This window comes from Motacilla alba, chromosome 1A (genome assembly GCF_015832195.1).
Source record: "Motacilla alba alba isolate MOTALB_02 chromosome 1A, Motacilla_alba_V1.0_pri, whole genome shotgun sequence".
Classification (NCBI taxonomy): Eukaryota; Metazoa; Chordata; class Aves; order Passeriformes; family Motacillidae; genus Motacilla; species Motacilla alba.
Window position 1 is genome coordinate 43,822,198 of NC_052031.1, and position 27,459 is coordinate 43,849,656.

At 38.5% G+C, this 27,459-nt stretch overlaps 1 protein-coding gene across 5 annotated transcripts; it reads right to left on the reverse strand.

The window, feature by feature from the left end:
* Nucleotides 1–2,395: 2,395 nt before the first annotated feature.
* Nucleotides 2,396–27,409, reverse strand: CEP83 (centrosomal protein 83). 5 transcript variants are annotated; one of them, XM_038153535.1, is made up of 17 exons: nucleotides 26,903–27,326; nucleotides 23,705–23,892; nucleotides 21,411–21,664; nucleotides 20,895–21,045; nucleotides 19,583–19,675; nucleotides 19,091–19,222; nucleotides 16,465–16,716; nucleotides 15,078–15,209; nucleotides 13,290–13,404; nucleotides 11,675–11,819; nucleotides 11,394–11,543; nucleotides 10,673–10,748; nucleotides 9,413–9,570; nucleotides 6,571–6,700; nucleotides 5,573–5,676; nucleotides 4,733–4,913; nucleotides 2,396–3,736 (listed from the first exon to the last, which is right to left on the reverse strand). In XM_038153535.1, exons 3-17 carry the CDS (start codon nucleotides 21,557–21,559, stop codon nucleotides 3,554–3,556), a joined length of 2,151 nt encoding a protein of 716 aa, XP_038009463.1. In that variant the 5' UTR covers nucleotides 21,560–21,664; nucleotides 23,705–23,892; nucleotides 26,903–27,326; the 3' UTR covers nucleotides 2,396–3,553. The 5 variants fall into 5 exon arrangements, with proteins under 5 accessions (XP_038009463.1, XP_038009461.1, XP_038009460.1 ...); XM_038153533.1 differs by lacking the exons at nucleotides 23,705–23,892; nucleotides 26,903–27,326 and adding an exon at nucleotides 27,360–27,409; XM_038153532.1 differs by lacking the exons at nucleotides 23,705–23,892; nucleotides 26,903–27,326 and adding an exon at nucleotides 27,353–27,402.
* Nucleotides 27,410–27,459: the final 50 nt, after the last annotated feature.

Below are 27,459 nucleotides of genomic sequence, written 5' to 3' on the forward strand. Positions count from 1 at the left end.
TGAGCCAGAGAATTCCCAGCTGCCTTCTCACCTGTGGGAAGCAGCACAAGGTCAGGGATAGGCTGATTGTGCAGTGCCTGCCACACCTCCACATAGCCTTCAGGATTTTCACTTCAACTGCACCACTTAAAGGCTCTGAGAGTGATGATACTTTAAAAAAACTAAACATGTTAAAAAGGCTAATAACCCAATGTTTAAGGGACAGGAAATAAGCTTCCACACAAAAAGCCTGAGACCAACTGGGAGAGGGAGCCCACAGACCAGGTGCTGACCATCACTCCTCCTCCTGCTTTACCCTTTTTCTGCCCTCCAAGTCTTACCTGGTTCGTATAAACCTCTGCTGCTCCCTGACATCAGAGAGCACCTTGCTGACACAGCTGCAGCTGGAGACAGAAACATGAAGCTGACGACAGCTGCTCTTTGCAAGGGTTCCTGCTGGTAGATGCTGGTGACCATCCCATTTGGCAAAGCTGGCTCAGGCACAGAGAGTTACTTAGTACAAGTTCATACTGCAGGAGGCAGCAGAAATAGCTCCTGTTACTTCTAATAGCTACACTGTTTTCATCAGAGAAGTTTAACAAATTCCCCACGAATGTGAAGCCCTGGTTTAGGAATGGTATTCCCTAATTTAGTTCTCCCACCGACACACTGGAAACCATACTCTGCTCTCCCACTGCCTCACTTCCCCTCCCCTGAAGCAGGATGGAGAGGAGAACTGGAGGCAGAAAAAGTAACGGTCATGAGATCTTTACTCATGAAAAAGAGTAAGAACAGCTTACTGGAAACAGCAATGAGATAAGAAAATTATCAGTAACAGGAACAATACTAATGACAGGGGGTAGAAGGGAGGCAGATTTACACGTGGTTGCTCGCTGCATGCAGCCTGGCAAGCTACATGACCCAAAAGGATCCCCTGACCCTGAGCCTGGAAAATAAGGTGGTGTAGAATAACCCCAGCTCTCAGCCACAGTCCCCCTGGCTACTGCAAAAATTAACCCTGTCCCGGCGGGAACCAGGACAAATCCTTATACTTACAAACTATGACAAGTGAAAAATGCAGCCTCTGGAGAGAATAGTTGAGTCAACGCCAGTGTCATTCCTTCGCTATTCCTACAGTCTAACAGCAATACTCAATAACCCATCACAAGAGATTGCACACTGTATTCTCACTGTCCCATGTTTTTGTTGCAGTACTTTGAAAACAACAACAACATCCACAAATCAAATACAAACGAACAAAACCTAGATAAAAAAATTCCTCCAGTTCCAGGAAAGTCATCATTATTGGATTACCAGGCAAAAAAATTTAGATAAATAATTGATCCTTCAAAAATTTTTATTTACCAGACTGATAATAAACTGAAAAAAAATATATTCAACCTAGAATAAATATTTTTGTTGTAGTTAACAAAATAAAGTAGGAATAAATACAGACTTATATTTACACAATGCAAAGGCAATTTGTTATACTAATCTTGGCTTTATTATATTAAAAAATCCAATTATTGCCTATTCCCATTATAGAAATACAAGAGGCACATTGTCAAGGGTAACAAATAGAACTTTTAAGAGCTTTTAAAATGTCATTTTAATCTTTTTATCTGCATCAAAATACCAACCCAGATGTGGATTACAGCATTGTTAGTGATCAAAACTGCAATCCAGAGTAGCATACATTAACTTTCACATTGAAAGAGTAAGAGGATACTGTCAAGTGTTAAAGGTTTTATAAAAAATTGTTTTAAAATTTTATATTAAATATTGTCAGTTTTATTTTAAACAACCCAAACCTTGAAAAACCATTTTCAAAGTTTCCTGTGCTGAGATTATTTAATGTTTTGACTTTATGGAAAAAAAAACTGAAAAACAAACCTTATCGAGAAGGGATCTTGGCAATGGTTCGCAGAATGGTTTGTGTTGGAAGGGACCAAAGATCATCTGGTTCCGATCCTCCTGCCATGGGCAGGCACACCTTTCCACTAGTACAGGTAGCTCAAAGCCCCATCCAACCTGGCCTTGAACACTTCCAGGAATGGGGCATCCACAAATTCTCTGGACAACCTGTTCCAGTGCCTCACCACCTCCACAGTAAGGGGTTTCTTCCTAATATCTAAACCTGCCCTTTTTCAGTTTAAAACTGTTGCCCCTTGTCCTGACACTCTCTGGACATATAAGAAGTCCCTCTCAGTTTTATAGCCCCCTTTAGATACTGGAAGAATAATGTCTCCCTGAAGCCTCCCTTGCCCTGTTTGCCATGCTGCTTTTGCTGCAGCCCAGGATGTGGTTGCACTTCTGAGCTGTGAATGCACACTGCTGGCTCATGACCAGCCCTTCATCCATGAGAACTCTGCTGTTCTTCTCTGCAGGGCTGCTGTCAGTGATACTCACATTTCCCTACCCAGATACAGCATCTTGCACTTGGACTTGCTGAACTACATCATGTCCTCATGCGCCCACATCTGGATGACATCCCTTTCTTCTGCTGAGGCTGCACTCGACCTCACTGTCAGTCATCAGTGAAGGCACTGAAGAGCATCAGTCCCAAGAGTGAGCTCTGAGGGACCCCGCTCATCACCATCCTCCACCTGGACATAGAGCCATGGACTACAACTCTGGCTGTGTCCATCCAGCCAATTCCTTATCCACTGAAATCCATCCGTCAAATGCATTTCTCTTCAATCTGGAGATCAGCATGTCATGTGGGACTGTATCAAAGGCCTCACAGAAGTCTAATTGATGACATTTGTTGGTGTTCCCCTGTCAACTGTTGCTGTCACTTCATCACAGAAGGCCTTATTGCTCAGGTAAAATCTGCCCATAGTGAAGCCATGATGGCTACCTTGGCTGCTCCTCCTTGTCTTTTACTTGCCTCAGCACATCTTCTAGAAGGATCTGCTCCATGATCATCCCAGACACAGAGGTGAGGCACACCGGTCTGTAGTTTAATGGTTCATCCTTTTTTCCCTTTTAAAAATTGGAGCAATGTTTCCCTTTTTCCAGTCACTGAGGGCAGCACCTGATTGCCATGACTTCCAAACACCAGCCAGCAACAACATCAGCCAGTTCCCTCAGGACCCTGAGATGCACATCATCAGGCCCCACAGACTTGTGGCTATTCAGCCTCATCAAATCATCCCAAACCTGCTCTTGGCAGGATGGAAGGGACTTCACTTCCCCTACACATGCCCAGAGAAGCAGCACTTCAGAGAAGCGGGAAGTTGAGTGGACTGGAAAAACTCTGCGATTGAATCCCAATATTGAGCCTGTAACTGCTGCTATGGTAAATATCATCGCACTGGTAACACAAATTCAGGGTGTAGCCCCCTCATGAATGGCAACCCTGCACATTCTTTTTACGATTCCCAGTGAGAAAAGTCCTTAGACCTGCTGGTCCTTCGACCCAGCAGTAAAACAAGTTGAGCCACCAAGGGGTAACTATGCAGAATGTATTTTATGCTATTCAGGCACACACAACCATGTTTTTGGCAAAATATGAAAAGCATATACAAAGGGTAAGTTTTTGAAAGCTAACAGCATAAAGAGTATGCAGATTTTATTTGGAGTCCTCATTTTGTGCTTCATCTTCTCCAGTGATCTTATTTCTTGCCAAGTCCCCGCATCCCACCATTACCCGCTCTCTAGATGGTCCAAGATCTTCCAGCTGTTTTCTTTGTCTGGTTTCTAATTCTTCCAATCGCTTGCCAAGCAGGGCAAGCTCTCTTTGATGCTGCTCCTCCTTGAAATTTAAAGGAAAAAAATGTGGCTCTATTACATTTTACACACTTACAAGGGACCAAAATGAGCAATACATTAATTTTCTTTAAGAAAAATAAAAACTGTAAAGTCCAAAACATCCTTATTTGTTAAATTTTACTCCTCAATGTTTCATGGGTATTGTTCCAATATTCTTGATGAACAGCATCAGGAAGAAATACATTTGCAGATGTTTCCTTGACACTGTTGAGTCAGGGATGGAAAGAAAGACTCCAGTCTTCAGGTGGATCAGAAGGCTCCCTTTAATGAAAGTAGTGGGTCTTTTATAATGTGACTCGCTAAGGTGATACTTGATTGGTCCCAAAGTAGAAACATCTCACACTATTGGTGACTATGAATAGCACACTGTGAAGAACCATAACTAAAAACAGTGCTTACAGAAAGAGAGATAATAATTGTTTTAATTCTTTCCTCTAAGATTTCCAGGCTCAGCCTGAGAGAAATTATCTCTGATCTTTCTTTGACTGAACTGAGGATCTTCCACATTCCTCCTCTCAGATGAAGGAGCACACAAACCTGAGGTCTCAGTAACAATGAATCTGTGAAGTCAACCTGCTCAACCTCAGCCAGAGAGATTTTCACCCTCAGCAGCTCAGCCTAAGATGCTTTCAACCACACAAGAAATCAATAGCAGCAATAATGCTTTGTAATAATGAAACCATGGTGTGAGAACAATACTAGCATTTCTTGCTCAGAAGGAGCCATTTAAAGCCTCTGAGGGGAAGGACAAAGTATGGAGAATTGGCTTCAAACTACCCAGTTGTAACATTCTGTAACATATCCTTTGTCTTTCAAGTACTCCTTCCTATTGTGAGGAAGGGAACATCTCTAGATAACTCAAAATTTCTTACTTTTGTTCAAAGATGAAATACGCCTTCCTTAAGACTAAGGTCAGTAAAAAATAAGTATTTCAGTACCCTCTTTTGCTGTATTTTAATAGCTTGTAATATATCCCTACCTGAAGAAAGGAGAAGGACGCTGCAGGCCCAGGAGGCAAGGCAGACGATGGCGTTACACCGACTGCACTGAGTGCCGGTATGTCAGGATTCAGAATTATACTCCGGAATTCATTGTGCCGACGTTGCAAGTCCTTTAGCCTCTTCTGGAGGCGAGCATATTCTTCAGAGGAAACATTCTGTCTGGGAAATAACAGATTTCTTGTAGCTCATGATCTTTGTTATTCCAACACCGCAGCACAGCTCTCCATGAGTGCTCTGCTGTCTAACACCTCCAGTTTCTACCTATCCTTACACAGAAGAACTGGATGTAGATCTGTGTACATTCTTTTGCCTACATGTCTGTCTAAATGTCCCTCTATATATTTAGCTATCTGCTCTATTAAAGATTAGAGATTACATAAAATAAATTAAGCTTTTAATACCATTCACAGTAGTGAGTCAGAGAAGCCACATTAATTATTCAAATCAAGCCCTCCATAGGGGCTCAATGAAAAGAGAAAAACCAGGACTTCATCTTTCAAAGAGGATGCCATGTCTGTTTCTCTTGCAATTCTGAAGTCTTTTTCACTTCCTTCTTTTAAAGGGATTCCTGCAACTGTGCCTATCAGGTGTTTTTTCTCTTTTTCTTCTTGAAGAGTCAGCTCTGCAGCTGTCTCATAAGCTCTCAGCTGCCCATCCTAAACAGAACCTATTCAAAGAATTCTAGTGCTGTAAAGGCCATTAGACTGCACTCTGGTTACTAATCTAGGTAACACGTATCTTCAAAAATACTCCATATTTGTAAGTCGTACCTTGAGCATATGTAATTTTTCAAGCTAAGAAAAAGCAAAGTTTGTTACCTATTTAACACTTGATTTTCCTTTTCTAGTTCTTCCATCTTGGCTTCCAAAAGTTCTATTTTCTCATGCATCCTCCTCTGTTTATTGTCATTGAGAGTCTTTCTCTGTCAAACAGATGTTTCAAACAGCTAAGTAATACCTTAAGAGATGAGATGCTGTAAAAATTAAATCTAAACTGTATGTGGTTTCAAGCTGTGACACTTTATAGGATTTTCCTTCTTTAAGAAGAGATGCTGTGTTATTTGAAGGTGCTTAGATTGCCATTCTGGGAAGCAGAAGAGATGGAAAATGATCCATAGTTGGAATGAAAGAAGCACAGCTGCCAGTCACTTGTTGGTCAGTGACCAGCTGTACTAACAAACATTAACGGTATCTGAGAATCACAATAGTCATCCTTTAAATGACCACATAGAAATGAGTATAAGCATAACCAAAAAAGTATGCTTCCTTTTTTTTTAATTTGGTTTTTTGTTGAGTTTTTTTGTTGTTTGTTTTTTTTGTCATATTGATGTTAACTTTCCATGACCTTAAAAGATACAGGAAGGTTTCATAACCGATGTTCAATGTATAACATATAACACTGCTAATTAATCTTGAGGTTTTACAAACAACCTGCCTTTCCTTCCAAACTATTTCATAAAAAGTAAGCTTAGGAGAAGAAATAAAATTTTAATATTCCATCAAGGAAAAGTTGAACATAATTTATCTAGTATCATCCTCCCTCATTGAGGGGTTTGCCTCTTAACAATCAATGCACACGTATGTGCAAAGAAAGCCTCACAAAACCTTTGATGGCATTATAACAAAGTTGTTTGCTGTAATATTCTTTTGCATGTTATTCAACCTATTTCTGTGCTAATGTTGAAGAACCCAATATATTTAGTTATTATTTACAGTAGACCGCAAATAAACTCTTAACACTGAAACAATTGTAGCTGGCCAACATAAAGTTGAACTTGACATGGGCTGGATCATTCAAAAAGGAAGAGACAACATGCCTTTTTCTGAGCAACAGCAGCTCGAGATAGCTTGTTCTTCATTTGCTTGTACTTCTCTTCATACTCCGTGATGCGCTGAGTAAGCATATGCTTCTCCTGCAGCCATTCCATACGCTGATATTCTGAAGTCCTTGGAGAAATCAAGTCAAAAAATCAAGAGGTCATACAAAGCAGCACTTTCAGTTAATACCTTAAGGCTCTTAAAACAGATGCAGCTTTTCACAACTCCTACTTTTATATACTTAAAGGATCTGCTGTAAATTTCATTATGTTAATAATCTAATTGTGACTACATCATATAATCTGTGCATTATCCTAGGATTTCTTCAACCATCAAATTTTGAAAACTGATTCCAAGAAGCTAATTGTTGGTGCCTTGTTGGATTGGCATGTTGCCAAACCACCCAGCAAAAAAATTCCTCAATTCAGGTCAAACCATCACAGTGGAACACAAGAGCAGTTGCCTATTCCAAACATCAGTTGTCAAAGAGTTGACAACTACCTTCTCTGTTTAGGAGAGCAGGGTGCTGCCCCATGGGGTCTACTAAATCTTTGTAACAGACTTGCTTAGGATGTGCTCCCAACCAGAACAAACAGCAGCTCAACAAGAGCTAGTGTTTCTAGACAATATTCCAGCTGAACACACACCACCAAAGGCATATGTTATCTGTTTAGACTTTTGCATGGTTGCAACACACTAAAATTAGGCTGTGTTCTCTAGCAGTGTATAGGAAAGGAGTCATTTCCCCGTGCTGCCTTGTTTGTTTGGGCTACCTGCATTGTGAGCCACAGCAGACAAGAACTAATGGCATATTTAATTACATTACTGTTAAAAATTAAAACCGAATGGTGAGATTCTATGTAGCAGATCTTAAGAAGACCAAGGCCTGGAATTAGTGCATCTACCACTACTCCAGTCCTGGGCAGTTGCATTTTCCCTACAGAGACTCTGAATGCGTCTTCATAAATTTCTCACCAAACCACCTCTCCCTTCCCCACAGTAGAAGTACTGGACTCAATCCACTCTCACTTGGGAAACAGAGTCCTGGCCTCTGTATTACCTGTCATGGCTCTTCTAGTTGATGCAGCATGGATTGTACCTCACTCAACTGTAAGTAACTACTAGTACCCAGGAACCAAAGTACTTTGGATGAGCACTGCTCAGCAGTAAAAGGATTTCAGCTGAGGCAATGGTTAAAAATGCTTGAGTTGGGTGTGAGGGTTTCTAGAGGTGTTTTGTGGTTTGGTTTTTTTTGTTGTTGTTTGGTTTAAATGCCACTAACATTTTTCCAAAATGCTAAACGAGTCCCTGTTTGAGCTCATCTCTGATCTGTATCAGGCTCATAGTTTGCCTATAGCTTTTTTCTCCTTTCACATTTTCATTTCCAAGCTTAGGATTTACACAGCCAGACATGCAGCTGCTTTGCCTACTTATGCTCAATGCTCAACTGGCACTATTTATCTGAAACTTTTAATCTTGTTGTCTCATCTTTTGGTCCCTATTTCACTTCCTCTTGCTTTGGTGCAACTTAACTCTTTGGTGTTCAAGCTCATAAGAATTTACCGAACTGAGGAAGGATGTTTTATCACTCACAGATTCATAAAATCCATGAGAACATGACCCAAGGCTCCCAGGCTAGCAATGGCACAGACCTGCAGGACTCAACCTGCAGGCTACAAAGCTGCTTCATTTCTGCAGTACCAACCTTAGTGCTTCTCTCAGTACCTACATACTTGTACAATGATCTCTGAGGACTGACAAGTTCCTTCCACTGCCTTCCCAGGAAAACCTAGTCCAGACTGTTTTGTGATCCATAAATATGGAAATGACAATGACAGCCTCATTCAAATAACAGCAATGATCTCACTCAATATGTGAGTACATCTCCCTAAAGCAAACATCCAAAGTATTTAATGTGCTAGTGACATACTCTACAGTCTAAATGTAATAGTATCTTCAAATGTTGAATTGAAAAGCACTACTTAAACTAATGACAAGATAGCAATTGCAGTACCAATTAGTAGCAAAAGAGATGTTAAAACAAAAGTTACATGATACCTTTTGGAAGTTTTATATTTAATCTGGGACACTGACTTTTTAAAGCACCCACCACACAATAATCCAGTACTACTTAGACAAATATTTGGTTACTAAACTAGGAATTTCTGAAAAACCATTTCAGACTGACAAACTGATCTTCAAATTCTAGGAAAGTGTTCATTTCTATATGGAATCTGAATAAAATTTGGCTTCCTTCATTATTTATTGTCATACTTTGATGGCATGCGGTCAAGCTTGTGCAAAAAAAGGAAAGTGATGATTTTTAATTTTGATGAGAGGAACTAGAAGATATTCTATAAGCTTTTACTTACCACATATCAGCTAAAAGTAGCTAGTGGGAAAGGGAAAGAAGTATTCAAATACATACTGACTGGGACCGTGGAACCTTTTCATGCATAATACAATGCTTGAATGCTCTTTTCACACATACAGCTTAAACAATCTTAAAAGAACTGTCTGAAACTCTAGATCCATTTATACCTATAGAAGTTTGACACTCACTTCAGTTAAGTAGAATTCCATTTTATGCAAGCAATGTATCTCACTAATCAATAATTAACAGCTATGAATGGAAACAAATTCCTGTATTTAAAGGTGACATGAGGAAAGCTTTTATACACACTCTGGCTACAGAATGAACAGCCATTTTTTACAATTGTCCAATATTTCCTGTTCATTTTAGCTTTATGACTTTATTCAGAATCTACAATCCACAGTTAAGTAATCCACATGAGAAGAACACAAGCAGCATGAAAAGTAAAGTCAAAAGAAAAAAATTACTTCTCTGTTTCCAGTTGAGCTTTCTCTGCCTGAGCCCTTGCATGTTGACATTCTTGTTTCAATCTCTCTATTATTTCCTTCAACTTTTGATTAGATTCCAGCAAATCTTTTTCTGATTGAGAAAGTGAGGCAAGCTGGAGTTGGATATCATTTATTTGCTACCAAAACAAAAAATATTTTTTCTATTTCAGAAGGTATGCAAATAACCAGCAACTGATTTTGAGATACTGAGACAATGCAAAATGGAGACACCAACTAGCTTTAGCTTTTCATAAGCCTTTCTTACTTGTTTCTTTTCTCTTTACTCAACAGTTTCTCCAGAAGCTTTACAGTACTTCACTAGACAAAGGGTTCCTACTGTAGTTAAAATGAGAAAGATAGGCAGGACTCTTCTGCCACTGAAGTGTCCCCCAGAAATTCAGAAATCCAAAGCTTCAGCCCCAGGCCTGAACAGAGGACCATGAAATACTTAGCAGCAGAGCTGTGGAGCTTTCCAGGCTCTTCTGTCTGTAACACACCGGGTGTTACAGCCAGAAGTGACGGCACCAATCCGCTCAGGAAACACTGAAAAGTCCAACCTCTGCAGCCAGCATATACAAATGATCATTTCCCTTTCCTTTTCCTCCCCCCACATGGACACTTAGACCCCTCAATTTCTGATTTCTGGAGGAAAAAAAAATTGTCTCAAACTTCAAGTGTGCTCAGCTTGCAGAGTACTTTGATACACAGCTATTGTTATTACCTACTAAATAACATCACAGACAAGCAGGAGTTAAAAAATAGGTTTGATTTTCAACATTGCCATCAATTGACTCTGCAATAGAAATATACTTCTTTATATTAGTTTGTTCATTTATGAAACATCTGTTAAACACTTGAAGAACCTCAGATGAGAGACGCAATGTAAATGCAAAGCATTACCTAGAAACAATTTATAAGTCTCCATGGCAACTGAATCTCCAGTTAAATAGTGCATAACCATATTCAATATACCAGTCTATAAACATTCAGCTTTGAAATCCCTGTCACCCACAAAACACATGAAGCAAAAAAACTATAATCCATTTATAGAGGTCCAGGAAAGCACGATTGATTTCTCAACACTTCTCCTTTAAATATCTGAAGTACACATTTCATCCCTCCAGGGCAAAAAAAAAAAAAAAGCCTTAAAAATTCAATATAATCTTCAAACGCAGGACATGGTAACTACAGGAAAGAATGTATTTCTCTATAAAACATTACAATGCAATAAAACCTTACCTGTTTCAGATTAGCATTTTCACATTTCTTTTCTTCCAGCTCTTTTGTCTGCATAGCTTGCTGTTGAATTTTTAATCTAAAATTGTGTAAGACATCCTTATTTTTATTGATCAAAATACAGATGCTATAAATTAGGACAAATCAGCCTGACAAATAAATAGCATTATTTGAAAGGCTAATAAATATTTAACTAAAAAAGTATTGAAAATATATTTCTATTCATTCTTAGAATTCACATAGGAATAAGACTTTCGGAGTATGATCCATTTTATCATGCTAACCTTCAACTACAGTAAGCTAAGTAAACTCCCAACCACAATAACCAACTCAGAGATATCATATTAGGGTCTCAGATTGCCAATTGCTGCTATGGTGCCATTGTGGAATGAGAAATGGTTTACTCCAACACTGGGGCTATGCCAGCAGCCAGCACTAAACTAGTTTTAACAAAGGTGTATTGCCAAATTATTACTTCAAAAGGATCCTTGAAAATAATACTTAAAGGTTTGGACGAAAAGAATTATCATTTCAAACAGCTAATTTTTAATTCTGCACTGTTTTTTACATAGTGCAAAAGATAATTTTGTTTAATCTACACTAATGAACACTTCATAATGAAGATTTCTGTATCTATGAATAGTAAGCTTTTATACTGCCTAGTGTAAAGACATTAAGGAGGGAAAATGAGAAATTTGTGCTAAGATTAGAAAAGTCACACTACCGCAAACGCTGAAGTTCCTTTTTGCTAGATTCTTCTACCATCTGCACAGCACGTAGTTTCTCTTCATACTGATCCTTTTCAGATTGCCTCCAAGAATCTTGTTCCAGTTTCATCTTTTCTAAATCAGCTAATCTGTTTTCGAGTTCTAACCTAAAACATTATTCAACATACACACAAGAATCACTAAAAAACATCAGAAGTGTTTAGGTAAGAGTGATATTTTTAAAAGTATCACAAAACAGTCCTCTTTTAGAAACTGAGGAGGAAATCAGCAGACATACTTTTCATTCTGTAAGGCTGCAATATTGTCAAAAACTTCCTCTTTGGCAGCTTGCACTTTACGAATTAGCTCCCGATCCTTTTCTACTAAAAGCACTTTATGACGTTCAACAGCTGCAGTAAGAATTTCCTTGTCAGACAGCAATCCTGCATTATACATTAAAAAAAGTTAAAACATGTCATTATTGATAAGAACCTGCTAGGACCCTATATTCACATAACTTTATAAATTCACAAAAGGGAAATAAAAATCTCAATTCAAATGACAGAATGAATGAAGGAAGGAGAAAAAACCAAAACACAAGAAAACAAGAAGAAACCTTTCTTAGTATAACAGTTATATTTCCAAAACTTTTGAAATGTAACCATTACACGGGCACAACGGTCTACGAGAGTTTCTTACTTTAATAAACGAAAGTAATTAAACAGTTAATATTATTACAGATTTAAACTCCAGAGCAATTTATACAAAGCACTTGTGTCTGGATTTAAAAATTTTAAAAAGTGTTCCACAACAGCTATGCAAAGGTCAAGCAAGAAAATTTTCATTTTCAGGAAAAGCTTACAGTAAACAGAAACTGGTTGCCAGTGAAACCAGTAACTGGGCTACAACAAATCTCAATTTTAATCCACATATATTACTGAATGAGGCATTTCTAAAACCATGACTTTATAGGCAAGGACAAATTATACAAACTAAGATCTTGTAACTGACACCTGTATTCACTGGCAAATAAGCCAACATGCCCTCTAACAGTGAATCCTTGTTATTCAGCTAATTCAGCAATGCAAATGGAACTCCTCAGTAAGTTCAGGTTAACTTAAATCTTGTCTGTATTCAGTTTCATACTTCATAGGGCCAGACATTTCTAGTTTGCAATACACTGAGTATATTGTCAGTACAGAAAACACCACTTTTTCTTTGCTCTTAGTGAACTTAATATTAAAGGAAGTGAACAGAAACAATTATTTCAGGAAGACAAAGGTACTATTTTGGGGCTATGGCCAATCAGTGAGGACAGTTCTCCTTAAAACTGTGTAATTGTGTAGTTGTGTGATTTAAACACAACTAGTACTAGAAAGTTTTAGCCTTTTCACTCTAGAAAGCTATTTCAAGTTGCCTACATACTCAGCTGCATCAGGTATCTTAGAGCAATGCCTGTTTCCTTCAAAGAATGAGCTGGATACTGTATTTTGTTTCATGTGGCAGACTTATGGAATTGGTATCAATTCCACAGACACAGAATCAAAAACACCCCCAATGACTGAAGCTCTGTGGCACAATATGGTTTCAAGCAGAGTATGAAAGACTTGAGAATTTACCAATAATAGAAAAAAATAACCATATGAAGTACATCATTTGAAACAGATTATGCTCAAGTTGTGTCACAAATGCACTAATTTACCTAAATTAAAAACTGCTCTCAATTGTTCTTTGCCTAGTAGAGCAAGTGAAACACCACAATTATTTCACATACCAAATGAATTGTCAGATCTATGACCTAGACCAGAAGTAGAAGCTGAAGACTGCTGGGGAGTGTTCAGAGAAAAAAACAGCTGTATAATTCTAACTGAAGTAAACAAATGAAATAATTACAAAATAATTTCATACTTTACCATCCATTTCACTTTGAATCTTGTTTCTCTCTCTTTCTACTTCACTCTTTGTTCTTGCTGCCTCCAGTTTGACATTTGTTACTTCCAACTTATGTGAATGTTTAAGTTCTTTTACCTATGAATTAGTAAAAACCAACATCAAATTAACTATAATAAATATATATATATACATTTACTTCACTTCTGACTAAAGATACCTCAGAATCAAGCTAAAATAAAATTAAGTTTAATCTCCACAAGTAAATCAAAACAACGATATCCAAAGCCAGAATATCAACTGCTTCCCCAAGAAATTTCAATTTGGTAACTACTTATAGTCCTCCTGGCCTCCTGGAGTGCTACATTACTTCCTCAAAATCCAGGTCTTCATAGTCTTAAAGTGCATTTTAAATCAAATACTGCTCTACAGACACATCAAATGGCCTCATAAAAGTAGGAGCTTTAAGAACATCAAATCAATGAAAATTACTGCTTGCACGGAAACTTTCTATAGTTTAGGCATTTGAATGCAGTAATTACATGGTCAATGTGAATTAAATATCTGGAGGAAAGCACTTATAATGAAAATCCATTCACAATGACAAACGTAATTACAACCTGCTAGCATATACAAGTGGCAAAAGGTTACGAATGACACAGTAGCTCACTAAGTAACTACACAGAAGATTTAGTTGCTTATATATCAAGTTGATAACATTCAGGGCAACTTGAAAAGATTTAAGGTGGCTTTTTTAAGGCAGAAAATCCAGAAGACAAACATGCACCTGTGTTCAGGAATAGGTTTGAGTGGGAGCAGAAGCAGGTGGAGGTCACCATAATAAAGACTCTATTTTCCTCCCTTTGAGAAACATGACTGTAACATTTTATTTTGTCCTGCTTCTGGAGGGGAGCAGAGAAGACCAGTTGATACAAAAAATAAAGACTGTAACAATCTTCTATATATTCTGGGAAACGACTGAAAAATGTTTACCAGAAGTTTCCCCCTCCTATTCAGCATTCATGGGGGCCAAGTACAGTATATTACATAAAGGGGCTTTAAACAGTGGTATAACTATACCTTATTCCTATGGTAAATTAGAACTTTTTTTAATGAATGACCAAAATTAAATACTTTGCACTCATAAATATGCACTGTAAAAAGATCTCAAAAAAAAAAAAAAAAAGGAAAAGCGTACAATCATAGAACAAAACCTCTAAGATCTGGTGCCAACCCAACAAAGTTACTCAAATATGTTTTAAGACAATGGTCAACTTAAAATATTATGATGCAATTCTGTACTGAAATGTTTCCATACAAGCTATGCTGGCATTAACCAAAGAAAAAGGCTATACTAATGTGATTACCCTGCTCCTAATATCCTAAATCTCCACAAGTAACGCCAATGCAGCTTGCTTCCTGTAGCTAACACAGCCCATTCAGAGGATAGTTTTTAAGACCTCCAGAAAAAAAAAAAAGGAATGATCAGTTTTAACCTCTAAAGGCTCACTGTTTTCATGAACATTAAAAACATGAATATAAAGATACCACTTCTTTATAGAAGAAAGTCTTGTTCTGTTCAGGAAAAAATCTAGAAGAAGGAATAATAAGAACATAACCTCAATATTTAGAGATACTTTTAGGCATGACATGTCATATACTCTTTGTCTTTCAATTGGAACTGAGGGAAAAATTCCATACCTATTTTAAGTCACAGCAGATGACATTGTTACTTTATTTTGTCTAAAATATAAGCAGAAAAACATAATGGAATGTGAAAAATATATTTTAGATACCATAAAAGTACTTACTTGAGCAGCTAAGGAATTGACTTCTCGTTCAGCTTTGTGAAGTTTGCTAGTTAAGAGAATGTTTTGCTCATGACTCGTCTGCAGTTCTTTCTCAATGCGATCAACCTGTAGTTCAGCAGACTTCTTTTCTGCCTTGAAGGAAGGAAGTATTTTTAAGATTTTTGGAGCTGGGTTGCCTCTTGTTACTCATTTGAAATGTTTGGTTGATCTGGGCTTTCAGATATTACTGTCTCATTATAATATATGATATATAAATATTCATCTTTCCTAACCATATATTCCAATACAACAAGGGTCTTGAATTTTACTGGAAAGTCACTATTTTTACAAACATCTCCTACACAGAATGATTCCCATTTTCAATCCTCCTTGATAAGGAGTGGTGGTAATCTGACTTACTTAGGAGGCAGCAGGTGTGCTTACCAGTACATTACTGGGCTATAAACAGTGTAACTACAATTGGTGTTTAAAAAAGTGTAATATGCTGGTCTATGCAGTTATAGTGGCAGAAGAATTAACATCCTGGAGAGGAAATAATGCAATTTCTGCATTATAGATGCTGATCATCACAAGACAAGACCCTGATCTTTACTGAATATCAAAAAGGTAATCTAATACATTACTTCACCCTCCTTTTACTACCTTCTTCTGTTTTCAGCAGGGCTCTCTTTAAAGCTGTCTAAGAAGATTACAGCACTTTTTAAGTTGAGATCAGAGCATTTTGTAACTGAAGTATACAGCACTGATAATAGTAAAAAAGAAAATGAGCCATCTATCTGCATGCTGCAACTGTGTGAAGAATCTAGATGAAGAGGCTCGCTGCCTAGAGAGGTAGCAAGGACTGACAGAAGGTCTGAGGACAACAGACAAGGAATACAGTGGCATCCTGGGAAAAGTGCAACAGTCTGGAAATACCAAAGAGAGCACCAGCTGAGTACTAAACTGCAGTAATGAGGTGGAGAAAGAAGAGGCATAGGTAAGCAAAAATTACGACAGATGAGGAAAGGATTAAAGAGAGGAGCATCATGTGACATTTTTGAAAAGAATAAAGAATTTACTGCAGCAGATTATTAACATACTGGTTTCTAAGTCCAGCTAAGTGGCAAGTGCTGATATGACCTTCTTACTGACTACAAATACGGATATGACTTGCTTGTTTTGAAAGGAGATCATTCAGCATAATCTCTCAGTTGAGAGACTTTCCAAAGTTGAACTGGCAGTGCATGACACCCAGTCAACTACAATTTCACTTTAAATCTGAAATGTCGAAATTCAAATTGTGGACTCAATGGCAAAATTATCAGTGATTTCAGTGACAGTTCTGTCAGGCCAAGTGCCGTTCTTACTATACTCTACAGGGAGGCAAAATAAGAAAAGAAAATCTTACCTCTAGAGATCGCATCATGGTCTGCATCTCAGCTAACTGTCGTGCTTGTACTCTTTGAACATTTTCTGCTTGCACAACACTGTTGTGTCTTTCTGCTCTTAGTTCTTCTACTTCTGCTTCTAAGGCTTTTAATTTCTGACACAGTTGTGCCTTTTCTCTAGAAAGTGCCTCCACACGTTTACTGTCCCTTGTGGGATCAATGCTAAGCAGCTGATTATGGAGCTCTTCCTTATCTTTATCCAGTCTTGCAATCTGATAATTGTTAATCAGAAAAATAAAAAGTTCTTAAATAGGTTAGTTGTCAGGCAGCAACAATTACAGTAGTTAACAATTCAGAAAAGAGAAACAGTGGACATTTAAACATTCATTTAGAGTAGGAAATTCAAAGCAAGACCACCTGAATGCCTGTTATTACTGTGGTCTTTTTGAGAACACTACAGAGTGCAACACTGATTGCTGTCCTCATTAGCAAGCCCGATGACGGCATGGAGTCACTTTCAGCAAGCCTGAGTGTGACACAAAACTGGGGGGAAATGGTCAATCTGTTGGAAGGCCGAGCTGCTATCCAGAATTATCTGGACAAGCTGAAGGAATGGACAGAACTGGATCCTCTTCAACAAGAGGAGCAAGACATGCGTCTGAGATGGAGTAATCCAACGCAACAGTACAGGCCCATAGCAACTGTTGAGGAAGCATCTCCATGGAAAAGGATCTGGGGGTCCTTTTGTTGAGTGGACAACAAGCTAAACATCAGTCAGCAGAGCACCCAATTCAATCCTGGCAGATTGGCAGAAGGATAATTAGCAGATCCAGGGAAGTGATCCTCTGTCCCACTTCCAGGTCTGGTAAAGCTGCACCTGGAGTTTGTGTCAAGTCCAAATGACCACGAAGGAGTTCAGAGGGTTGGGGAATATGACATATATAATATGACAAGCTGAGAGAACTACGCCTCAGCTCCGAGAAGAGACGAAGATGCACAGTGATGGGAAGACAGGCAACAGGCACAATTTGGAACACGGGAAGTGCCAATTACATATTATGAAAAAAGTTTACCGTGAAGATGGTTAAATACTGAAAGAGACTGCCCAGAAAAGTTATGGAATCCCCATCCTTGCAGATGTTCAAGACTTGGCTGGACGTGAACCTGAGCAACCTGATCTCATTACACTTCAATATTTTAAACAAGATTTTGGAGGACAGAGATTATCTTACGATTCCACTATTTTATAACTACAACAGAACTCAAATCTGCTAATAACTCCAGACAGCCAACATGACTGGGCCCCGACAGACTAGAAACAAAAAAACAAACAAAAAAAACAAACCAAAATCCAATAACAACAAAAACCCCAACTCTCTCTTAAAAAGTAGTACAAAAGGTACAAGCCAATCTGGAAACTATAACTAACAAACATATAAAGTCAATTTATGAATTACATGGACTGAATATAATAGCGGGACGAAAAGAGTGAGAAAGAAAGGTATGTAAGAATTCTCTCAATATTTGGAGATTAGTCCAAACTCTGATCTGCAGCAGTCCTTTTAAAAGTTTCACCAGCTTTCTCTGTGAACAAACCTGATTTCTGCAGCAAAAGCCCTCCAAATGCCTTTTATGAGGAGATTCAATTGCATTATATGCCCAAGCCATCATTTAAGAATTAGGATGTTTTTATAGCCTCCTTGTAGCAAAATGACATGGAATGTTAAAAAACCTTTGAGAGAAACCAGATCACACTGTGCCCTGGGCTCAAGGTAGTTGCATTCTGTGTAAGTGTGCTCATTAGCTGCAAGACTAGCAAAAATTCAACAAGCCCATGAGAGAGGCAGGCTGTAAAGCAGCATGTGGGTTTAGCTCCAGGAAGGACAACTGTTCTCTTTTTAATGCACTACATTTGCAAACTTGGATTGATTTTGCAAGTGATGATTGCTTTGATTTTTGTCTGATGTTTGGAGTAATACATTCAAATCTGGCATCTTAGAATATATGCTTCCAGACAAATACATAAATGGATATGCAAATGACATCTGCAACTCATTTACAATGATGTATCTATTTAAAACATAAATAAGCTGACAATTTAGCTACATTTACTTTTGAAAGTCCAAAGAAATGAACAAATGGTTTTTTCAGGAGCTAATACAAATGAAACAAAGGTACAAAAGTTTTCAGTATCCTTTTGATTATCACTATCTTGATCCAAACTAACATTATGACAAGTACATTGCAAAATGTACCCTTATCTGCTATTAACAATATATCTGCCTTGATAAGTTGCCACATAAGTAATTTAAAGCCTAAACTTACATTGGTTACTCAGATAACTTATTAATTTCAAATTAGCGTCATGTCACTAATCACAAATGTGATTAAAAACAGCATTAAGCAAATATTTACCAGAAAGCAAGTTATTCTTGCTTTCAATAGCACAAATAATATTGCAACCCATCACTGAACAAATCTACAGAGGCAGCCTTAGGCTAAGTCACAGAGGTGCTTTGAGAATTAAGAGAATAGAAACAAACATGAAATGCAGTCAAACTGACAACCCTTCAAGTACCAACAGTTCCACAACGTTCAAGCAGCTTTGTCAGAGATACTTTTAAGCTACTGTAATATTCTACATACCTCAGTCTCATATTTTATTTTTTTCTCTTCTAAAATATGTGCATGTTCTTCCCTTTGATGCTCAAACTCGGATTTCAGAAAGGTATGGTCGTAACGAAGTTTGTTATATAGTATTCTGTATTTTTCTACTTCCTAAGTTAGAAAAGAAAAAGAAATTTAAAGTATTCAAATTTATTTCCTTTAAATGTCCATGCAATGTTCCTATTGCTTCACAAGTTACCTTTGATTAACTGAATGCCACTTTCTCCCTCGTCCATGATTTCAACCTCCCCTGCCTGGGACAACAGTATCAGAGAAATAATGCTACCCTTTATATAATAATAATAATAATAATAATAATAATAATAATAATAATAATAATAATAATAATAATAATAATAACAACAACAACTTTGCTCCCCTTTCAGTTTTAGTTCCCTAGGGTTTTAGGAACAACTATAAAGCAGCAATCACTACTCTAAATTAAAGAAAATTTCAATACTCATGACTTACGTTTTCTAGCTTCTGATAACGCTCTCTCATAGGAGACTCCAATTCCTCGTACATTTTTGCTTTTAACCGTTCTAATTTTTGAGGAGTTAGCACCTTAGAACAGAAAAGTATCACAAATAATTAGTCATATTTAGTTATTTACACTATGATAGGTCACATAGCCAGGAATGAAGTATTTCAAATATGTTTTTAGGAATTTTACTTAATTTTCTATGTTTTGCTAAAGAAATTTTAATTGTAGTTACAGAAGCAAAAAAAAACTAATAGTGAACTAAAAATATTCTGGGAAGATAACAGAAGCATTTGGAATGTCAGCATTTATCGGTAGAAGCAACACAAATTTCAGGCTGAATTGCCAAGAGATTTATCTCCTTTGTGGGGGACGGGGGAAAGAAAAGCAGTCTCACATAAAAGATGAAGAATTAATGTCTAATTTAGGTAAGTGAACCAACCCAAAAAGATCAAAGCAAGCAACACCAAACAATTATTTGCAAAACACATTAGATGCGTGTTCTCCAACAGATACACGGGCACTGGTTTGAATGAAAAAAACCATCAGGAAAGATTCCTTGCCTTAAGCTCCATTCTGTATGATATTTTGTTAAAATTTCTTGGTATGGTTCACACAGCAAACTATCTACCAAGAAACAGAGTTTAAAACAAAAAATTTCATCCACAACTGTGACATAGTCCTATTTATTCTACTTTTCTTTCAGTTATCTGTACCCTGAAGTCCCTGGAAACTAGTCGTGGATATGATACTGATGCACACCTCCTCCATTCAGAGTTTGGGATCCTTTGGTTAGAGATTATATTTGTTTCCTGAGAACATGTCCTGCATTACTTTAAGGAAACAAGCAGTTAAATAGAGTGTCATCCAAGTTATCTTAAATGTTCAGGAGTTTTTTTGATTGATTTCAGTTTGGGGTTTTTTTAAGAAAAAGAAAGAAGAAAGCTGTCATCACATAGAAAAACAAATATCTATCTTTCTAGTCACTTATCCTAACAGGTTTAGGCACCTAAGTTACCCTCCAAAACAGATGATTCTCCCCTTAACAGCAGAGCAAGCACAGATAGAGACTGACAGTCTTACACAGCACCTAACAGGATTTGGATGATTCAGTTAAACAAGGAAACACTAATTTCAACCCATAGTCACTCTAGAGAAGAGCCATTACTTGGATTGGGTGAATTTCAAGACATCTGAAATACATCCAAGCTGGGTATATGCATGCTGCATTAACAGAAAAATATGCATGGTCCTACTACAGGATGAAAATACATACCAAGTCCTTCCAGCAAATTATCTCACCTGCTGCTTCACTTGTTCCAGCTCTTGTGTTTTAGCCAGCAACTGCTCTTGAAAGTCAGCAAGAAGCTGCTGAAATTTGTCATGTACAGTCTGTTTTTCAACTAACAACCTTTTTAGTTCATCTTGTGATTTGGTATAATCCTCTTGTAATCTGAAAGATAAAATACATATTTACTTTATATTCACCTTTTAAAATTAGACCTTAAAGCTCAAAAGACTCACACACAGAAGCAAACATATGGACACCAAATGAGAACTAAACTATTAATATCCTCTTTCTGTAATATACTGAAAAGTTATCCCACACTTATAGGCATAAAAAGTGCTGCAGAAACATCACCTGCAATGTCTTTAAGGTACTTTGAATTGTTTATTTTCTAATATGAACAACATCCAAATATCTCTGTACACACAGGAATAGCTAACACACATCTCACACATACAAATAAATCCCTTCCAACATTTAGCTTCACCTTTTAACAACTCAAAGAGAGAAACATGTTTAAATTGATGTACCTTAGATGTTCTGCCCTTAGAGTCTGGTAATTTGCTTTGTGGTGCTCACTTCGCATTTTTTCATCCATCAAAAGTTTTAGTATTTCTTGTGAATTTGCTACTTCACCACTTTCACCCACGAGAGGAAGGAGGTTGCCCAAACCATCCATTTTATGAGGACTGCTCACGATGAGTATGGAGAAGACAAGATTAGTGTACAGCTAATCTACAAGACCATCCACTCCTTACGCTGACATCTCAGAAGATCAAGACACCTGAACAAATACACGGACATGTAATTAGCATTCAAGTACATTCACAGCTCAAAGGTTTCACACACTGCTTTTGCTTTAAGTACAGAAGAGTCCTGGTTCTGCTTTAACACAGACTAGAAACCTTTACTGAAAGTGCAACTCTTCTCTGCTCATGCAACCTGCCCTGAGAAGTAATAGCGCTTCCAGGGGCATAGAATACACTTCAACATGAAGGTCATTTAGTCAATACAAAATAAGAACAAGCACTACTCTCTGAAAGATTACATGACATGTTATTTTTACTTATGCTATACACTGAGACTCCAACCATGATGCCCTATTTATGCCTTTTTAACCAGAGTTCAAGCAGAGGTCACAGACAGCAGACACACAGCTTTTCTTACTACTTATTAAAAAGTCTGTCACACTGTCCTAACATGTTGTATGAATCAACACACCAGAATTTCAGCTGGGAGAAAAGCAGATAATTCTCTACTGAATTCCTATCAAGCCCCTTCTGGAGAAGAGCTAAGGTATCAGAGACAGCCTGGAAGACACCTGCCCACAGTTCAGTCCTGAAATATGTCACTTCCTTATTTTCAAAGCTTATCTTGTGGTTGCTTGTGACCTTTCCAGAAAGACTTTTGCAAAATGTGATAATATTAGATTGGTGTGAGGAAAGTTGCAAATCAAGAGTTCCTGAGAAATAAGGAAGTATTCTAATATGCCTCATTAGTGCTTTTTGATATTTGAAGCAACAGGTATTAATCTGATCATTACTGACACTTCTACAGGATCTGGAGGAGGGAGAACTGTAACTGAATTATACGAAGATTTGAAAACAAATAATCTGCCATTTTAGCTTTTTGCGTAGCTGGACTGATGCCTAAGAAGTCCATGTCTGCAGTGGGCAGAATGCACCTTTGTATAAAATAAAACTCAAACAGAAACAATGATAAATCCCTACCATCACTACAAATACCTCACCTTCTTTACATGCACACTTGCATGTATATTTTCTACCACTGCACTCTTTCATGGATGTATCTTAAACACTTACAATTTGATTTTATAAACCCCTGAACTATGAGCAAGATGAAAATCTGTCTTCCATAAAGGAAAAAAAACCATTCCACTAAGACACGATAATGTCAAGAAAGCGTAAATGTAAGACTTTGTTTCCCATTTTTCCTTCCTCCATTGCTAAAACGAGAAAAGGTCAGAGAAAAATCTACCACTTATAACATCAGTCTAGGCAAAGCAACAACAGGAAGTTTGTATTCTGCTTTACCCAAATTTCCTGAGAGAATGAAAAGGAAGAAATCAAAATAAGGGACATTCTCCTTTGTAACTGTCCTAAATGCACAACAATTTCAAACATTAATGACACAGGTTTTGAAGACCCCTCTAATCAATACAATCTCTTTTTCATCCCTGAATTTTGATGACTGTTGAGAAACAAAGGACAACTCAATATAAAGACATTTTCAATTGTTAAACCAACAGCTGGATGAGGAGAACAGGTCAGTGATGCTAAAGACAGTAAATCACATGAGAGGAGAGAAAGCTCTGGTACACAGAAAAAATTCAAGGCAGCATGTCCCTAAGAATTTCTAAGCATATCAACAGGGTTAATACGATCACTATAAAAAACAAACAAAACCCTCACACAAACAACAAGAACAAATCAAACCAACAAACCAAAACAAAAAAAAAACCCCAACAACCAGGCAATAGCATTTTGCTTTCATATGCTATAGACACTAAATGTAACTATCAAACTGTAAGCCAAAGCTCAGAATTAGGAACACTGCATTTAAAGTCACATCTGAATCCTGCTGCTTACTCGAGCAAGAAGTATTTTTGAAGTGGCATAATGGAGATAAAGTCAAAGACACCAAGAAAACACTACATTTTCTGAGACAACATCAGCCAAAAGATAAGCTGGAACACAGCCTTTTCTACTCCCTACTCCAAGCTGCTGCAGGTGAGAAATATATTCCCTCCTCACAGCTTTCATTACTATCAAAAAGTGCACAAATTACAAAGCAAGACACACACCTGGCCATGCATTCATATGCATGAAGATTTCATGAAAAAGATAAAAGGAGAAAACAGAGGGAGATAATTGCAGCTGACAAAACAATGCTCCAGACTGCAAAAAACCTGTTGTATTTAAGAAAACAAAACTCTTTTGGCTTGCAGGGACATCTAGTGGCAAATGTCACGATTTGCATTCCTGGTGACAACTGTGAAACAAACAACAGAGATTTCATTACTTCATGAGAACTCTTTCCTCGAAAACACAAAGAGCAATTTGTAATATTTAACCTATTCACATGCAAAAAAGTTTTTTCTTGTTTTGGGGTTCTTTTCCCCACATCACAAAATAATTTCTGGCAGTAAACTGCCAATAGTCAACAACATTTAGGGATACAAATACTTTAAGTATATTACCAACCAGAATCTCTTCTGTGCTAATGGCTAACAGCAGCTGCTCACAGTCAGTGAACAGGCATTAAATAAGCTTCAAAATTACACAAAGACTACACCCATAATTTTTGATAAATACTTTAAAAGAATACTAGGTTATTCCTCTCTCTTGGAGATGTGTTCAAGAAGTGGAGAAGCATAAAACATACTTTAAAGAAACTAAACCCACCATCATACCTCAACTTAATTCTACACCTACTTATTTGCCAATTTTCAGCAAGCTACCAAACTGCAAACTTGTATCAGCCATCCCAAATTCGTGCTATGAAACCTTAACATCATTTTCCACAGGTGTAATTATAAAGGCATTGGTGCAGAATCCTGAAACCTAGGAAATGCACTCTATAGGTAAAGTGGTAATACTGTAGAATAGCTAAGTGAAGTAAATAAATACATTTCCAAGAACCACCTTTGTTTTGCCTTTCTTCTCCAATTACTTCTCCTCCTAAAGAAACACTGCTGAATGACCTGCTATACATCTGTCCTCTTTATAGCTGCACATCATGAAAGAGATTTTCTTTTGCAAGATTTTTCAGCTATGTTATTTTAACTTTTTCTTTGCTACAAGCTCTTAAAAGTGAGAATACTTGCCTTTAGAGAAAAATATGATAAACCAATATGATTTTTTCTTTATATGAATTTTTATGGCATTTTGTTTACAACAGCAAGGCTTCCTTCTTGCTCACCTGGCATAACCAAATGACACGGTTGTACCATGTATTGGTAATTCCCGAGTGCCATACATAACTCGCTCATGGCTCTCTTTTCCATGCCACACTTAAAACAAATTTATTGTGTTTGAGCAGCTAGATGATACTATGAATATAATTTTGCAACTAACTAAAAACCTGACAGTATTCAGCCTTGTGCCAGGTTTTGCTCAAGCAGTAAAATTCTTGATAAAATCTGTGAAAGTCAAAGAGCTTCTTCACACAATTCATGGTCTAATTCCTCTGCCTGCTTCTGTCACAACTCCAGACCTCTTTATTTGCTTTCTTTTTTTTTTCTAATCCAATTAGCCAAGATCCTCTGAAACAATGAACTATTTGCCTGAAAGAGTGAAAAAATTCAAGGAAAGCACAGCCTCATTAAAGCAACTCTTCAAACACCACCCCTTCTCATCTCTGCTCAAGAGTCTACAGTAAGACCAGATAATGATCTAATGCAAAAGTGTAATCCAACACAAGAGCTCACTGTCACCAGGAACGGGAGGGTTCCACTCCTCGTTTCTTTGTCCCCATTCCTGTGTTTGTCATTCATCAGACCCCTTCATGAACTGTTTTAACTCAAGAAACCAACACACTCAAACAAGCAGAAGACACTCAATAGTTTTTCTGTGAGGTCAGTGAGTCACACGAGCTCATGGAAAAATCCAGCAAACAACATCATCAGTGAAAGTGGGCAGCTGGTACGGACTAGGGGAAGGGAACAAAGAGCCAAGTTAACAGACAGGAGGAGGAGCAAGTCTTTCTCCTTTCAGGAGCAGAGAGCTGGCACAGCACAGAGCTCAGATGTTCACAAAATCACAGTCTTGGACTAGATACCCAGATTTTACACAGTCACAATTCAGTGAAACAATCCCCATCTCAAACAACTATGCAGCACACTCATAACAGATCAGACTTCCCATGAACATCAAGTGTGTAACAAAAACCACCCCAACCTCCCTCTATATAATTTGAGAAACGTGATGGCACACCACATTTTACTTTAACAGTCCATATTCTACTGATCTGTCATCAGCAACTTGCAACAGTCAACGTAATCACCTTAAAAAAAAATCTAGGGAGGCAAAACCAAAGAGAAACAGGAAATCCTTTGTTATAGAGAGTTCCATAACCTAGAGACCGCTCAGATGTTACTGCAGAGAATCCACTGGAAATAAACACTTAACACTTTTGTGCACCTAAGCGCAGAAATACTGGAGAACATCTGTATGATACTGCATTACAGAAGACATCAAGCTACTATCACTCCCTCCTCAACAGTGTTCAAGGTAAAAGTTTCAACAAACATTGACCATATATTATTACTGCAGTGTCCATCCCTACACACGGCACGTGGTACCACCCTCTCAGTTTCTGTCTTACGCTACAGATCTGGCCACTTATTAGGTGAAAAACAACAAACAAGATTCTCTCTTAACTCCAGGTCAAAATTTGTGCTTTAGCCACACAACCAAGCCACACATACGCTACCAAGTCAAACTGGCACTAGTTACTGATCAAATTGAATTCTGAATGGGAGCTACACCTGGTAAACTGAGCTGTAGCCAAGAGCAGCCAGTCTCCACACACCATGTATGTTTTCCACCGTTTTTTCATGGCAAGAAGCCTTCAAACACACAAACTTTCACTCACTAAAATCTCATTCAAAGTTCTACTCGGGCATACAAATGGCTGCTTTTTGCAAATACAGCTATAGCCCACAAACAAAACTCATCTGAAAAATCACTTCCCTTTCACGTTGACTCAAAAATCTAGATGTCCAAGGAGGGCATAGGTTTCACATTGGCATACGTATCCCACACTTCCTGGAGGCAGAAACATGATTTTACATACACTCTACAGGACGTGGACAAACATCGTGTGAGAGGCCAAGTGAGCCGCTTAAGTCACTGTGACCTTTTTGCTGGTTTTTTTTTTTTTTTGTTGTTGTTTTTTTGTTTTTTTTTTTTACTTTTAGATGTAGGAGCTCAGTCAGAGGAATAACACTAACACGGCTGACACACATCCAGAAGCACAGAAAAATAATAATTCTCCTCACAGCGAACGTGGCTGAGAATCGCTGGCGGAAAGCAAAGCAGACAAGCGTAAACACTTGAAAGCCTGCAGCGAGCGGGCCCCTCCTGCTCCCGAAGCGCGCCAGGCGACGGCGGACGCGGCAGGCCGCAGCAGGCCGCTCCCGGAGCGGGAGCAGCGGGCACACAGCGGCGCTGGGCTCTCCCGGCCCGGCTGCGCGGTCAGCAGCGGCCCGGGCCGCGGGGAGCGCACGGAGCCGGGCAGAGGCCAAGGGGCCTCCCCGCCCGCCGAGAGCCGCGGCCCCTCGCACGCAGAAGGGCCGCGGTCAGGCCAGTCCCCATCAGAGCCCGGCTCCCCCCTCACAGCCCGGTCCTCCGCACAGCCCGGCTCCCCCTCGCACAGCGGAACCCCCGCCCACAGCCCGGCCAGGCGCGGCTGCCGCCGGCCCGAGCGATTTAAAAATGGCGCCTCTCACCGCTCACCTCCCGCCGGCCGCGCCGCCCGCCGGGGCCCGCGGCGCGCGGGGCACGCTGGGAGCGGAGCGGAGCGGAGCGGGGGACGGGCGGGCTCGGCGGCGGCGGG

Coding starts and splice junctions, on each gene's coding strand:
- CEP83 (XM_038153533.1), bottom strand. CDS start 21,559: ATGGATGGTTTGGGCAACCTCCTTCCTCTCGTGGGTGAAAGTGGTGAA. Junction 21,046..21,410: donor CTAAGGGCAGAACATCTAAG/GTACATCAATTT, acceptor TTTATCTTTCAG/ATTACAAGAGGATTATACCA. Junction 19,223..19,582: donor GTTATCAGAAGCTAGAAAAC/GTAAGTCATGAG, acceptor TTTCTAACTTAG/GAAGTAGAAAAATACAGAAT.